A 15,355-nucleotide genomic window follows, 5' to 3' on the forward strand; every position below is an offset into this window, starting at 1 on the left:
TTCTAGTTATATAACAGAGTAGAAAGATAACATAATAATTCCTTCAACAAATACAATCCTGTTATGCACATGAGCCTGGTATGAAAGCAGAAGCCTTCTGCCGTACAGAGAGACTCTTGAGTGCCCACTGTGGGCAGGGCAGGGGGTTCAGTGCTCTAGTGGAGCTGAGATGAAAGGCAGATGTCTTGCTCTTAGCTGTGAGTTATGAGGATGACAGATGTGGAAAGAACCAGGATGTGTATACTGAGGGAGGACTTAGTACTATTAAAACTGTGAACTATTCTTCAAGCCTTATCCTCAGGAGAAGCAAAACCCCGGAAGACACTCAAAGAGAAGAAGGAAAGAAGAACTCCTTCAGACGGTGGGCCTTTTCCCTCAATTTTGTTATTTTAGGAGCCCTTTGACTCAAGATTGTTGCTTACATAAATCATAAAGTACTGCTTTACATGCTGTTTTCCCTCTGACAAGTGGGTCTGTCTCCATTTACTTTGCTAAAGCCCCTGGGCTGGGCGCAGTGGCTCACGCCTGTAATCCCAGTGCTTTGGGAGGCCGAGGCGGCCAGATCACGAGGTCAGGAGTTTAAGACCAGCCTGACCAACATAGTGAAACCCCGTTTCTACTAAAAATACAAAAAATTAGCTTGGCGTGGTGGCAGGTGCCTGTAGTCCCAGCTACTTGGGAGTCTGAGGCAGGAGAATCGCTTGAACCTCGGAGGCAGAGGTTGCAGTGAGCCTTGATCACGCCACTGCATTCCAGCCTGGGTGACAGTGCGAGACTCGGTCTCAAAAACAAACAAAAGCCTCGGAAGGCATGTTTTGGAGTGCTGGGAGGAGATGTGGGTGTGGGGTAAAAATTCCTGTAGAGATTTGATTTATTAGATTTTACAGCAATCATTTCTTGTCTTTCTAGAATTCTTTAGAAGTATAGAAACTTAGGGATCTCTAGCTTTTGTTTTCAATAAAGGGTACACCAGGCCTTTTCCTATTGAACAGCCATGTCCATTACATTTCACTTGTCCCTGTGTCAGTCTGCAGATCCCTTTGTTTAGTCTGCCCTTCCTTCCCCCAGATTTGTGGGGAAATGGGTCTTGAATGTGACATCTGACCTGAATGCTTGCTTCAGGGTAAATCTAGATCCAGGGTGCTGACCTAGAGAATGAATGCTGTCTGCTGCAGACATTGACAGACTTGAGAGTGGAGGCCCAGAGAACCTTTTGAGTGTGTCAGTGGACTGTGCCAGGGGTTTAGTGTGAAATTCGTCAGACTGCCTCACGCTTTGTTAAATAGGGTCAGATAAACTCCATGCTAGTTTGGAGACGTTGCAGATGCCAACCCGGGAATTTGAGTTCTAGACCCATCTTTAATGCTCTCTGCAAAACACTGCTTTCTGTTTGCTAGATGAAGAGGATAACTTATTCACACCCCCCAAGCTGACCGACGAGGACTTCTCACCATTTGGCTCTCGAGGCGGCCTGTTCAGTGGGGGCAAGGGGCTCTTTGATGATGAGGACGAGGAGGTGAGTCCATGGTACCCAGCAACACTCCCTGCAGCTAGCTGTGTCGGGGGTCCGCAGGGAAGAAATAGGCTTTGTTTGTTTACTGGAGGAAAAACAGCTCAGTTGGAAGTTGCTTCTGGTTTCATATTTTGGGACATTTTGAATTAAGAATCACTGAGTGAAAAATACCATATCCTTCTATCCTTTGTTAGGTGAGGAGAAGATGTGCACGTGTTAATGTGAATAATTTACTAGGTGATTGTTTCTTGCCTTATCTGTTGTCTTCCGTGTTTGTTTTTAATTCCTGGACAGGCCTAAATTATTTTAGGATCTGATTTTACCGTAGTTATCACTTTGCAACTGATTTTCTGACAGAGTAGTAAATATGTAGCTTTAAATCTTGTGGGTTACTTTTCCTTAGAAATCCTCAAATGCAGCTATGCTTTCTCCTGGTTTTTTTTAATTCTTTGTCATATACCTTATTACAACCAGAGTGACCTCTTCATGGAAGCCCCCCAGGATCGGCCAGCTGGAGGCTCTGTTAAGGAGGGTAAGCTGGGGCTGGTCAGCTGCGTCTCGGTGTGCAGAGTTCCTTCTCACTAGGAGATGGAACCCCAGGGTTGTTCCCAAGCCTCGTTTCTGTGTTAAGCAGGAAGCTGTTGTTTTTACCTTGGTCCAATTGAAAGTAATTCATCTTCACTAATTGATGTCTTGGAAAAAACAGAGTACCATCTGTAAACCTGTATCACAGTCCTGCCTGTTTGTTAGGAGAGAACTCATAAAAAGTCAGACAAGAAAAGTACCCTAGAGCAGTGTTGAGGATGGTTTTCATTGAATGAAGTTTAATTTCAAGAAACATTTTTAACATTCTCTATAAAAGTTGGAGACCAGTAATTCCCCAACGCAGTGTGCATTAAAATCTTCTGTGCAGTTTTTTTTTTTTTTTTGGTATTTTTAGTAGAGACAGGGTTTCACCATGTTGGACAGTTGGACAGGCGGGTCTTAAACTCCTGTCCTTAAGTTATCACCCACCTTGGCCTCGCAAAATGCTGGGGATACAGGCATGAGCCACTGCACCTGTCCCATTTGTGCAGTTTTTTAAAAACACAAATACAAATATATTTTTTAACATACAAATGTTACTCAATAGGTTTGTGGTAGTTCTCCGGACTTGGGAATTAGTGATTCTAAGTGCCGAGTCTTCCCAGCACCCACATCAGAGCTGGGCCTTGGAGGCCACTCCTTGTGCTTGCTGTGTGAGCTGCTAGCCTGGCTCTGCTCTGCTTTCTGCTGTCCGCGTTTTGGCATCAGTGACTTGCTTGGTTCCCCCCTTTGCTCTTACTGTCTATATTTTTTTACTGACGACTCACCTTTTTGCGGTTCTTTTTTACTTGTTCATTCTCATCCCACTGGAATGGGTAGAGCTGGAACTCTTTGGGGGAGCCCTGGTCGTTCTGTCCCTGCCTCTGCCAGCTGTGTTCACCACCTCCCTTGGTGTCCCCCTGCTGACCCACTGCTGTGACTTGATCACAGTCAGCATGCTCTTCCTTTGGAGTCACAGCTCAGATTTTGTTAATCCCAAGAAAAATGTCCTGACATCGGTAGAGAGGAAAATACTAAAGAATTTTAAGATGGCTTGTTCAGGAAAAATTAGTTTCAAAAGGTCTGGTAGTAGCTGTGTGTTACATTGCACACATTTCAGGAAGAAAATAGCAAGAAAAGTTATTTCCCTTGTGAAATGGTTATCACTTGCTTTCTCATTCTAGAGTCTTCCTCATCCAAACCTGGAAAGAAAATCCCAGCAGGAGCCGTTTCTGTATTTTTAGGTAACATAACCTAAGGTTTGTTTTCTAAAAACTGTACAAATACTGTTTTTTCATTTTCAAAATTATCTTCTAAAGCCTGGCTGGGGACGAGAAAGCACCTGGGAGCTTCAAAGGGCTTTGAGCAGCTTATAGAAAGAGCTCATTTACTGATGTTAGCTCTTATTCTCCTAGTGCTCAGTGGCCTTGGACTTTTTTGTGTATGAATGACCTGGTGATTCTCCATGGTGAGATGTTCTGTAGCAGTAATGGATAGAGGCTATCTGGCCCCGTTAACGCACTTTGTGGATTAACTGAAATGAGAAGTTCTTGGTGGGTGATAATTATTTTCTGTAAATCCAGCAGGAGCACACTGGCTCACAGCTGTGGCTGTCTTGTCCCTCCGCCCACAGGAGACACGGATGTGTTTGGTGCTGCCTCCGTTCCATCACTGAAGGAGCCCGAGAAGCCTGAGCAGCCCACTCCAAGGAAAGGCCCCTACGTTCCCCCTCCCACTGGCCTCTTTGATGATGATGATGATGACGACGACTTTTTCTCGGCACCCCGCAGCAAACCTTCCAAAACAGGTACCTGCTCCCGCCTCTGTTTCTGGGACTTCAGCCAGAAAAAGAATGTTGCCTAAAAAGGACTTAAGCTCCCCTAGTTTTGTATCTCTTATAGTACCAGAATCCCTTCTCCAGCATTCCTGTCATTGAGCTGTTGTGTCTGTACTTACATAGGTGTGGTGCCTGGGAGGTCTGTTTTGTAAACCAATCTTTTCTGCTCTGTAAGCTGATTACTATGATTATTTTCCTTATAGAGAGTGGAAATCCTTTTCCCTATAATTTTTGCTTGCAATTTCCAGTTCTGACCTTTTGTATTGTAAAGTTTTAATCATACTTTCTTCCAGCAGACCTTAGTTAATTACATGAGCTACATGTTGCATGCTGGCCGTTTAGTTCCCAGCTTCTCTTCTCTCTGCCAAAACGCTCGGGTGGCCTTGGTCTTTCCTCAGATGATGGGGTTTTCATCCCCTTGGCCACTTTGGCCTTCTCCTTCCTTTTCCTCTTAAATGTAAGTCCTGTGTTCCTGAAGTCATTCCTGTAAATCATTTGTTTTTAAATGTGCAGATGAATCTCCCAGAGGCTTTTGTCAAAATGAAGATTCTGATTCAGTAGGTCCAGGGTGGGGCCTGAGAATTTACATTTCCAGCAAGCTTCATGGTCTGTAGATCACACTTGGAATAGCAAGACAGATTCGTTGACTGCTTTTCTGGAAAAGAAAGGTAGCTCCCTAAGGTGCACAAGATTTTCAGCAAGTTGAAAAAATAAAAAAGGATGGTATAGGAATAGATGGAACTGAATATATTTAGAAGCAGACTGTCTGGACTCACTCTCCTTTTCAAACGTTAGATGTAGAAAGTAAGGATGGAAGCCGAAGTGTGAGGGAAAACGATAGCCTAGTTAATCTAGAAAGAGTACAAATGGATACAGAATGCACGCAGGTCTCAGTGAAGTTGACAGTGAGTGAAGTTAGTAGTGCTTTTTGTAGCTCCCCAGGGCTCTCACTTAGTGGATATCTTTGAGAATTGATTTAGAATCACTAGTAAATTGGTGCTGCTTTCTTTGACAACTGCTATTCTCTTCGGACATTCATGAGTCAGTGACCTCATTTCAGCAACACATGCCCCATTTGGTACAGCGGTGCTTATGGTGGTGAAAATAGTCATCAGTAGGGTAAGCTATGGCCCTTCTATTCAGTGGAATATAGTACAACTGTTGAAAGGGTCTACGCTTGTTGACTTGGGAAGATTTTATAGGTACATTAAATGGAAAACACATAAATAACTAAAGTTAATTCATTAGTACATTCTTTGGGGGAATTAGAAGCATGTATGCTGAGCTGTTCCCAAAGTCCATCTTGTTTGAGTAGACCGGTGGGATTATGAGGGGATTTCAGTATTTGCTTTTATCTGCTTTTGTACAGTTTGATTTTTTTAAAGCAGGAGCCAAGCCCTCATTTCTCAGATTCCTTAGATGAGTAACTTGGTGGCCCTCTTAAATGATCTTTCTTCCTCTAGGTCTCTCTTCACCATGTAAGCCAGTCCAAGCTACTCTAAGCACAGGTGATGTCTGCTTAGATAAGCATGTCACCCACGTGGTTAAACTATCTGTTCTGTTTTTCAACTGAGCTGTTACTATGCTCTTTGAAAAATTCCAAGGGAAGAGTATAGTTTCACTTACTATTTCTGTATAACTAATCAAGAAACAACATAACTTTTTATATTTATTCTTCAGGAGAGAAGAATTTTTTAATCTATGAATTTTATGATAGGATGTTTGATATTAGTGTAATTTTATGCCTTGGTATTTTTAAAGGCAAAGTCCAATCCACTGCCAATATCTTTGGTGACGAAGAAGGAGATCTGTTCAAAGAAAAAGCCCAAGCATTGCCAGAAGCCACTATGAGTCAGACAGATGAAAATAAAGCAAGAGCAGGAAAAAAGGTGAGCAGGAGGGAAGAGTTAACGCAGGAGCATTGATCTGTGGCGTTTTAATAATTCATCCGGAACCCAAAGGGAAGTATTGTTCCCTTTCACGTTCATATTGAAGAACTTCAAACAGAAAGTGGAAAGAATATTGCAGTGAACACCCAAATAACTACCACCCAAACTGATCAGTTCTTAGGGTTTTGGCAAATATTTTACGAATATAAACCTTGTTACATATCTATTTTTTTCCTGAACTATTTGCATGCAAGTTGTTTGAACTGTTTGCTGCATGGAACTGTTTGTGTGTAGTCATTGTGACATTCTACCCCTAAATATTTCATTAAGCCTCTCTTGAAAAGACTTCCATATAACCACAGTGCCATGATCAACAGCTGTGAGACTAACAGTAATTCTATAGTAGAATCTAATATCTAGTCTGTATTAGAATTGCTCCAGTTTGCCCCAAAATGTCTTTGTAAAATCACCCCAACAAATAGAATACAGATTTAAAATTATCTCGCCTATAGTTGATATTGTAATTTCCTCTCTTGTTCCCAAAATGCTGTTTATAGCAGCAGTCCCCAACCTTTTTGGCATTAGGGACGTAAGGAGAGTGCAACTTGCAACCTAGATCCCTCGCAGGCAGGGTTCACAATAGGGTTTGCCCTCCTGTGAGAATCTGATGCTGCTGCTGATCTGACAGGGGGAGGAGCTCAGGCAGTAATGCTTGCTGCTCACCTCACCTCCTACTGTGTGGCCCGGCTCCTAACAGGCCATGGACTGGTCTGGGGACCCCTGCTTTATAGTATTTGTGTGTGTGTGTGTGTGTGTGTGTGTGTGTGTGTGTGTGTGTGTGTTTTAAGAAACCCAGGATTCAGGCAGTGTGTCTGCATTGCATTTGGTTGTCCTGTCTCTTTGATCTCCTTAATTTAGAGCAAAACCTCCCACATCTTTTTTTTTTTTTTTTTTTTAATGTCGAGCCACTTGTCTTGTAGAATGTGTCACACTGTGAATTTGCTTGATTATTTTCCTATGAGTAGATTCAGGGTCAGCAGTTCTGGCAAAAATACAAGCAGACAGGGTTGTGCACTTCCGTTGGATCATCTCCCAAGACACATCAGGTCCACTGTCTGCCTCATTCAGACACGTTTGTCACTTGGTTGTTAGGGTACTCACCACACTGCTTCATTGGAAAGGACCCTGTTCTCTTTTGGCATTTGTAAGTTGATCTCTAAAGTGATAGTTGAACACAGTGTGAATATCTGTTGTCTCCCAGCCTTTTACTCAGTGTTTTAAAAATCCATTGATGATCTTTTCCTGAATCAGTTAACATGTTAGTGAGCATAAACAACTGCTTTTTAAATTCTGTATTTCTTATTAGTTGACATTTTTCTGAAAGAAGATCTTTCTTTTCCCCTCCTTCCCCCATTTTTATTATCCCTTTGGAATCATGGATTCATTCTTCAGTTACCATCATTCTTCTTCTTCTTTTTTTTTTTTTTTTTTTTTTTTGAGACAGGCTCTTGCTCTGTTGTCCAGGCTGGAGTGTGGTGGTGCAATCACAGCTCACTGCAGCCTCAACCTCTTGGGTTCAAGTGATTCTCCAACCTCAGCCTACCAAGTAGCTGGGACTGCATGCACATGACACCATGCCCAGCTGATTATTGTATTTTTTGTAGACTCTGGGTTTGACCATGTTAGCCAGACCATCATTCTTTTGATGCTCAGATTGACCTGTGTATGGGCAGTGCATGTGTCCCCAGGAGTCTTTAAGCCCTTCTGACTGACCTTTCACTGCTGTCCCGCACAGCTGATCCCTCCTCTTTCTACAGTCTCATCATGTCATGTCCTGGCTGTGAAACCCTGACTTTCTCCTGCCCACCACCTAAGGCCCAGCATTCAGAACCTGGCAGGCCTGTCAGGCAGCCTGCCTTTCCATGCCGTCTCTCATTGCATATGTCCCATCCGTGCACCCATTACCCAGGCAGTGTGTCCTGCCCCCCAATATACCAGATGTGTCCTCTGTTTGTCTTACTGTTCTCTTAACAGACCCCTCGGCTTGGTGCCTATCATAGCAGAGACTCCTTGCATTTTCTAAATGGTTGATTGAGTAAACCCTCTTTTCTGGGTATCTTATTTGTTAATGCTTAATTTTTCTTTTTCTTTTTTTTTTTTTCCCAACAAAGGTTACCTTACCTTCCAGCAAAAATCTCAAGCCCTCGTCAGAAACAAAGACTCAAAAAGGCTTATTTTCAGATGAGGAGGACTCTGAGGTATGGTATTCTTTTCCTTAGTTGTTGGTATTGGTCTATGAATATGACATAGAAACTATTTCTGAATCAGGTTTTTCTCAGTGGAGTTGTAAGACTTTTTGTTAAGTACTCCAGTTCTTTAAAAATTATCTCTAGAGGTCAGGAGCTGTGGTTCATGCCTGTAATCCTAGCACTTTGGGAGGCCAAGGCAGGCGGACACCTGAGGTTAGGAATTTAACACCAGGCTGGCCAACATGATGAAACCTTGTCTCCGTTAAAAATACAAAAGTTAGCCAGACATGGTGGTGCGAGCCTGTAATCCCAGTTGCTCAGGAGGCTGAGATAGGAGATTCACTTGGACCCGGGAGGCAGAAATTGCAATAAACCGACATCACACCATTGCACTCTAGCCTAGGCAACAGAGCGAGACTTCGTCTCAAAATAAATAAATGAATAAAAAATAATCTCTTGAGAGCTTAGGGTCTTTAGAAAGCAATATGTTTACAATACTTTTCACTTTTGAGTTGGACTGTATTTACATTTCCTGTGATGAAAATACTCTCTCTTTAGGATGCTCAGCTTTTAGACTATGAATGGGCTCATGATGTGATGAGGAGCTTGCACCAGAGTGGAGGTCACCGTGCTCCTTCCTTTATTCACACTCTCACTAACTGGACCATGGCTTAGTGCTGTAGCGGAAGGATTCTGGCATAGCCATCTGTCTTGTCGAGACTGAGACCGCTAACAGACTGTGGGACCTGGTTCACAGGTTGCTTCAGTCCCTCCAGGCACCTTAGAACCACCTCTCAGAATTTCACTGCTTTTCCTGAGTCTCTCAGGCCTAGGTCATCTTAGATCTAATTTTAAGTTAGCCTTGTAGGAGATCAGAGACCTGTATGAGAATGTTATGGGAAGTAATAAGCCCCTTTTACAGAAAAATGTGTGGACATGGCAGAAACTTACACGTATTTCAAGAAACTGTGGGCTGTAGGTTAGGCTCTCACGGTTGGACTTTGCACTCACAGCAAGGATGAACGTGGAACCCTTTGGAAGTAGAGTGATTGCCCTTGATGTAAAGAATACCTTTGAGGCTCTTATTTCACTGAAGGCTAGTGTACAAAACATGGGAATTAACCAGAGTCCAGTTAAGTCACAACCCTGAGCCCTGAGAAACAGCATGATGGGGCCTCCACCATCTTATGCTCATAGATCCCGTGTATCACCCACACCTGCACCTCGGGGTCTTTGCACCTGCCCCTGCCACTCTGAGGAATGCTGTTCCCAGAATCCAGCTTGCTTCCTCACTCTTTCTCTGTGAGGCCTCCCTGACGAAGTACACACAACTGGAAGCCTGCTAGCACTTACCACCCTGTACTCCTGGTCCCCTTTCCTGTTTCACTGTTTACCACAGCACGTGTTGCCAGGGACAATGTATATTTACTTATTCTTTGTCTGTGCTTCCCACTAAAGTAAGTGCCATGAGAGCAGGACTTTTTATTTCCTGTTTGTATCCTTAACAGCCTGTCCTTAATACCAGTGCTTGGCATGTGATAAGCCATCCAGTAATTGTCGACTAGACAAGAAAACCAAATGTGAGCAATTGCAGTGACTTACAAGGTGTTCTGTTTATTTGTTGCTGTGAAACAACTTAACTCCAAAACTTAGTGGTTTACAACACCAATAGTTTTGTTGTCTCACAGTTCGAGAGGTTGACCGGGCTTAGCTAGGCCATTGTCACTGAGGGTCTCTTGTGTCTGAAGGTGGCTGGGCTGAGGATCAGCTCACTCCTATGTCTGGTACCTGGGCACTGGGGCCCCTGGGACATCTCTCATTAGCTCTTTGTGGCTACCAGCATGTAGTCAGGGAAGCCGGGCCTCATCCATGCTGGCTCAGGGCTGTAGGGGAGATTCGTCAGAGAGAGCCAAATGGAGGCCATGTCGCCTTCTGTGTTCCAGCCTTGGAAGTCAATGGTGTTCCTTTTGCTTCATTTGTTGATCAAGATGGTCACAATGGCCCATCCAGGTTCATGGGGAGGGGCCGTAGGCTCCCCTTCTTGATGGTGGGAGTGTAAATGAACTCTCAGACTTGTGTGAAAACCCTCCCAAAGGCTTTGCCCCTTGTGTGTCGTCGTAGAGTGAATGTTTTTATTGGATATTGTTGGGATTCTGAGGCAAGAAGTAAAACTAAGGCAGTCTAAGAGTTAAAGCTTTGGACCCGAAGGAATGAGTCCTGATTCCTTTCTCTGTATCTCAAGTGTGAGGCTGACACTTTCCCTGTGAAGTCATTCTGGGGGAACATATTTGAGGTAATGGAAGTGTGTTTTTTTGCAGTACCAAGAAAGGTATTAGTTAAGGGTCCAAAACTGTGATGTTGACATTTGTTTGTGTTGTTTGCTTTGGTTTACTTTCATTTTCTTAGAGCAGCAGAACCCTTTCTCTTGCCATTGTGGAACATGCAGGAGGGGCACGGGATGCCTGGAATTCCCCTTGTGACCTCTTCAATCTAAGTAAACCCATGGGACTCCAGGGAGCACAGGGGAAAACCGCTGTGTGGAGGAGATCTCACTTAGTGAACTCGTTAGGTCTATATTTGAGGAGTAGACATCGACTCCATAATTTACAAAAGAGAAAAAAAAACTGTCCAAATAGGTCTTAGAAAATATGTTCTTGGCCTATTTAATTGTTCGGCTCTTGTGTATTGAAGTTTCTCTTCCCAAGGGAATAGATGTCCCATTTTATGTTTCTACTTCATGTAGCTCAATTTGCAGGTCTTTCTTTGCCGGATAAGCTGATGTTTTATAGCATTTTGACCATTTCTTTATTTTTATATTTTTTACTTTTTTTGAGATGAAATTTTACTCTTTTTGCACAGGCTGGAGTGCAGTGGTGCGATCTCGGCTCACTGCAACCTCCATCTTCCAGGTTCAAACAATTATCCTGCCTCAGCCTCCTGAATAGCTGAGATTACAGGCACCCACCACCTCACCTGGCTAATTTTGTATTTTTGGTATAGATGGGATTTCGTCATGTTACCCAGGCTGGTCTCGAACTCCTGACCTGAGGTGATCCACCTGCCCCAGCCTCCCAAAATGCTGGGATTATAGGCATGAGCCACAGTGCCAGGCTGAAAGTTTCTTTAGAATCTAGCAGGTCTTATCCTGGTTTGCAACATCATATACCTGTAGTTAAGCTAAGTAGACTACCAAACATTTAAAAATAGAAATTTAATTTGTATTTATTTAAAAGAATAAGTCGGCCGGGCGTGGTCACTCACGCCTGTAATCCCAGCACTTTGGGAGGCCGAGGTGGGTGGATCACAAGGTCGGGAGATCTAGACCATCCTGGCTAACATGGTGAAACCTGTTCTCTACTAAAAATACAAAAAAATTAGCCGGGCGTGGTGGTGGGCACCTGTAGTCCCAGCCACAGGGGAGGCTGAAGCAGGAGAATGACGTGAACCTGGGAGGTGTAACTTGCAGTGAGCTGAGATCGCGCCATTGCACTCCAGCCTGGGTGACTGAGCGAGACTCCATCTCAAAAAAAAAAAAAGAAAAAGAAATAAGTCATAATCTTAGGAGAGAAGGGTGTTACTAAATAAAATAGTTGTAGCTCCATTAATCGGGGAATCTAGCCCCTGTTTCTTTGTTGACCCTGTCTAATCTCTGATTCTTTAGACTGCAATGGGAAGCCATTCTTATTTATTTATTTTTTTAGCATGGTGTAGGAAATTGATTTGAAAACTTCTTCCTGCCTTCTGTCACTCGGGTGGGAATACAGAAGCCTCTTTGCTCTGCAAGGCCATCAGATCCTGTGGCTCTCCTCCTCCTTACCACCATTGCCCACACCCTGCACAGACCCTGAGGCCTATCCCTTTAAGGACTCTGTCTGAGCCACCTTCCCTCTAAGGAAAGAAGCCTAGATACATGGCAGCCGTCATGTCTGAGTCACTTGTGTTTTATACTCACCTGATATTTTTAAAACTGATATTCCTGTTAACAGCAACTTTAATTTCAATCCAACAGGATTTGTTTTCTTCTCAAAGTGCGAGTAAGTTAAAAGGTGCGTCTCAGCTCCCTAGCAAGCTCCCCACGTCGGTTTCCCTGTTCGATGATGAAGACGAAGAGGTAAACATTGTTATTGCAACACTAGATAATTTAGATTAGGAGAAAACAGTTGTTGATTAACTTTCTACCCAGAGGCTCATATACTAGCAAAAGGTGGTAGGGAAGCGGTCAGGCTACCTGAAGTCTATATAATAAAAATATTTCTGTTTTTATTTCAGTGACTTCTTCCTTATATTTTCCTAGCTGTGCAATGGAGAAGACATTAGATTCTTGACGCAGTTCTTTTTCTTTTTTTCTTTCTTTTTTTTTTTTTTTTTTTGAGATGGAGTCTTTCTCTGTCACCCAGGCTGTAGTGCAGTGGTGCAATCTCGGTTCACTGCAGCTGGATTCAAGTGATTCTCCTACCTCAGCCTCCTGAGTAACTGGGACTACAGGCGCGCACCACCACACCCAGCTAATTTTTGTATTGTTAGTAAGACAGGGTTTCACCATGTTGACCAGGTTAGTGTTGAACTCCTGATCTCAGGTGATCCCCCTGCCTCGGCCTCCCTAAGGGCTAGGATTATAGGTATGAGCCATCGTGCCCGGCCTCTTGACATAGTTCTTATGGAGTGAAATCTACAAGTTTTATTTTTTTAAATCTGCCTTGGAGAAATACAGTTGACCCTTTAACAGTGTGGAGGTTGTTTTGACTTCCATATTGCAGTGAAAAATCCATATATAATTTCTTACTTCCCAAAAACTTATCTACTAATAGCTTACTGTTAACCAGAAGCCTCACGGGTATCATAAACAGTTGATTAACATATAAATAATATACTATCTATTTATATATTTTTGTATTCCTGACATATCTAGCATTTCCTTATTTTTTTTTTTTTTTTTTTTTTTGATATTTCTGGGCTGCATGGTTTGTCTGCAAGATTTTTCAAATTATTGCAAATGTCCAAAAAAAATTTCAACATATTACTGATAAAACATTTGTGTAGAAGTGGACGTGTGCAGCTCAAACCTGTGTCATTCAGGGTCAGCTGTACTTTAGTCTAGAGGATGGATCAATGTTATACCCAGTGACCTACAAGAATGTCTTGCATCAAGTGGAGATACAAAGGAGAAGGCAGCCATGTCCTGACCATGGCCTTTCTTTCCCATCCTGGATGGAGAGAGCACATTGGGGAAGAGAAATAAGAGAGAAGACAACCCAAACCTTAACTCTGATGCAGTACTGGGCAGTGATGAGCTCATAGGCTTTGCCATCAGACCCCGGGTTCATATCCCAGCTCCACTACTGGCAAACCAGGGACCTGGAGCAAGTAACTTAACCTTCCTTAAGCTCACGTGGTTTAACAGTAAGTAGGGTCATTGTGGCAGCTGTAACTACTAGTGTGACACTCTTGCAGAGTGCCGGCACATAGTAAGTGCATAGTGAATGTGAGCTTTGTCATTAGTATCCCGGTGGACACCAGCTCATTACTCTCCTGGCCTGTCCTGTATTACCGCACTCTCCTTAAAGGAGACTTCATCCAGGAAGACACTCCCTTCATCCATCTTCACATTCCAAGGCTGTTCACCTGCTGTTAAGAGTTTGTCCATTCTCAGACTCAGGCCCTCTGATGCTTTTGTTCCCCTTACCTGAATAAAAGCACCTTAATAAATACAACTTTTGGGGAGTGCTTGACCACAGAAGAGTTTATAAATGCCCTTAAACCTAGTACACCAGCAATTTTATTTAGTAAACTATTTCTTCACTTTATATAATCTCTTTGAAACTAATGAGAAACACAAGGCATGCCTTCCCTCCATCCCAGGTGTATGTCTTTCTTACCTGTAAAGGAGTGGAGACAGACCCCTAGTTCTCTCCTTTGAGCCATTGTTCTGGTTTCTCGTTTGTGGAGAGGACAGTGTGAGTTTCTGGCTGCTGCAGGGGCTCCCATGCCCGTTGCAGGTTGTAACCCCCTGAAATGAGCAGAGAGGCACTTGCCCACAGGGCGACTGGATGGGGCTCAGTTTCTCCTTGTACTCCGTGATCTCATTCACATGTTGTCCTCTTGCTTCTTCCCAGCTGTTCTGCCTTCGAGTTCTATGGTAATCTCTTTCCCTTCTATGGGTGCAGTGGGAAAAGGCTGTAGTTAGGGATTTACTAGCATTTTGTGAGTTTTCCCTGCCAGAGGTGTTATTTGTATACCTGACTGGAGACTTACTTCCTAACAGTTTGATGTAGGAAGACATCCTGTGTTTTCTGTTTATAAAGTTGTCTTACCTTTCTGCCATTTGCTTTTCTAGGATAATCTTTTTGGGGGTACAGCTGCTAAGAAGCAGACATTGTCTCTACAAGCTCAGAGACAAGAGAAAGCAAAACCCTCCGAGCTCTCCAAAAAGAAAGCATCTGCCCTGTTGTTCAGCAGCGATGAGGAGGTGAGCCGAGGTTTCTCCTAAGAAGAGGGGAGTGTTTGATGGGATTTAAGAGTTAAAGCCATCCCAAGTATCTTCTTTTTCTACCTGTTTTATATCTAGTGACATTCAGTCACCAAAGGCGATGTTCACAAGATTGCCTTTTCTGAAGGAAGACATTTAATGTAATATATAATTTAAAGATGAATCTCTTCAGAATGGTTCGGAATAAGTATGAGTCCCGCACGATAGTACATGCTCCTTCTAATGAGTTAGGCCGGCTACGGGAGAAATGATTTCTCACCCATCGCTAGGTTCATGGTCAAGTCCCCTATAACAAATGACAGATTAACCAGAGAAAAGTGTGCAAGTTTATTGAAGATAAGTTTTACCTGACACAGGAGCCTTCAGAAAAGAAGACTCAGAGCAACAGGAAATCCTGTGTCGATTGTATGCTGTCTGTTGAAGAAGCGGACAGTTTTGGAGAAGCACCATGAGATGAAAGGGGTGTGACCTGATGGGAATAAGCTGGGGGAGCTCAGCAAGGCCTATGTGGTCAGATGATTCTCTGCATCTTTACAAATAAGGAGGCTCCTTTCCTCTGGGAATAGGGAGGACTGGAATGAAGGTCTTATGACCTACTCCAGAGAGGGTTAGAGGATTCTTCTATGGCCTGCTGCAGAGGAGAAGGGCCAGGGAAAGGTCAGAGAGACCTTTCTGCTTCTCAGATGCCAAGGTGTCATATTTTGATGTAGCATGTCCCGTATACCCCAATGACCATATATAGTAGTATCTTGTTAAATGACTACTGTGTTTCATTAATTTAGAACTATAGCTGAACATGGTAGGAGTTACCTGTTG

At 43.3% G+C, this 15,355-nt stretch overlaps 1 protein-coding gene across 4 annotated transcripts in view; it reads left to right on the forward strand.

The window, feature by feature from the left end:
- Positions 1-15,355, forward strand: part of LOC126963201 (WASH complex subunit 2A) — a 65,934-nt gene that overhangs the window by 23,974 nt on the left and 26,605 nt on the right. For 3 of the 4 annotated variants that reach the window (XM_050805296.1, XM_050805297.1, XM_050805298.1), the window contains exons 11-19: positions 290-361; positions 1,398-1,516; positions 1,988-2,045; positions 3,262-3,321; positions 3,711-3,884; positions 5,676-5,803; positions 7,975-8,061; positions 12,062-12,163; positions 14,387-14,518. In XM_050805296.1, the coding sequence (XP_050661253.1) occupies positions 290-361; positions 1,398-1,516; positions 1,988-2,045; positions 3,262-3,321; positions 3,711-3,884; positions 5,676-5,803; positions 7,975-8,061; positions 12,062-12,163; positions 14,387-14,518 (932 nt within the window). Of the gene's footprint in view, positions 1-289; positions 362-1,397; positions 1,517-1,987; positions 2,046-3,261; positions 3,322-3,710; positions 3,885-5,675; positions 5,804-7,974; positions 8,062-12,061; positions 12,164-14,386; positions 14,519-15,355 lie in introns of those variants that run through there. The other variant, XM_050805299.1, reaches the window with a different exon arrangement.

Source organism: Macaca thibetana, chromosome 9 (assembly GCF_024542745.1).
Source record: "Macaca thibetana thibetana isolate TM-01 chromosome 9, ASM2454274v1, whole genome shotgun sequence".
Lineage (NCBI taxonomy): Eukaryota > Metazoa > Chordata > Mammalia > Primates > Cercopithecidae > Macaca > Macaca thibetana.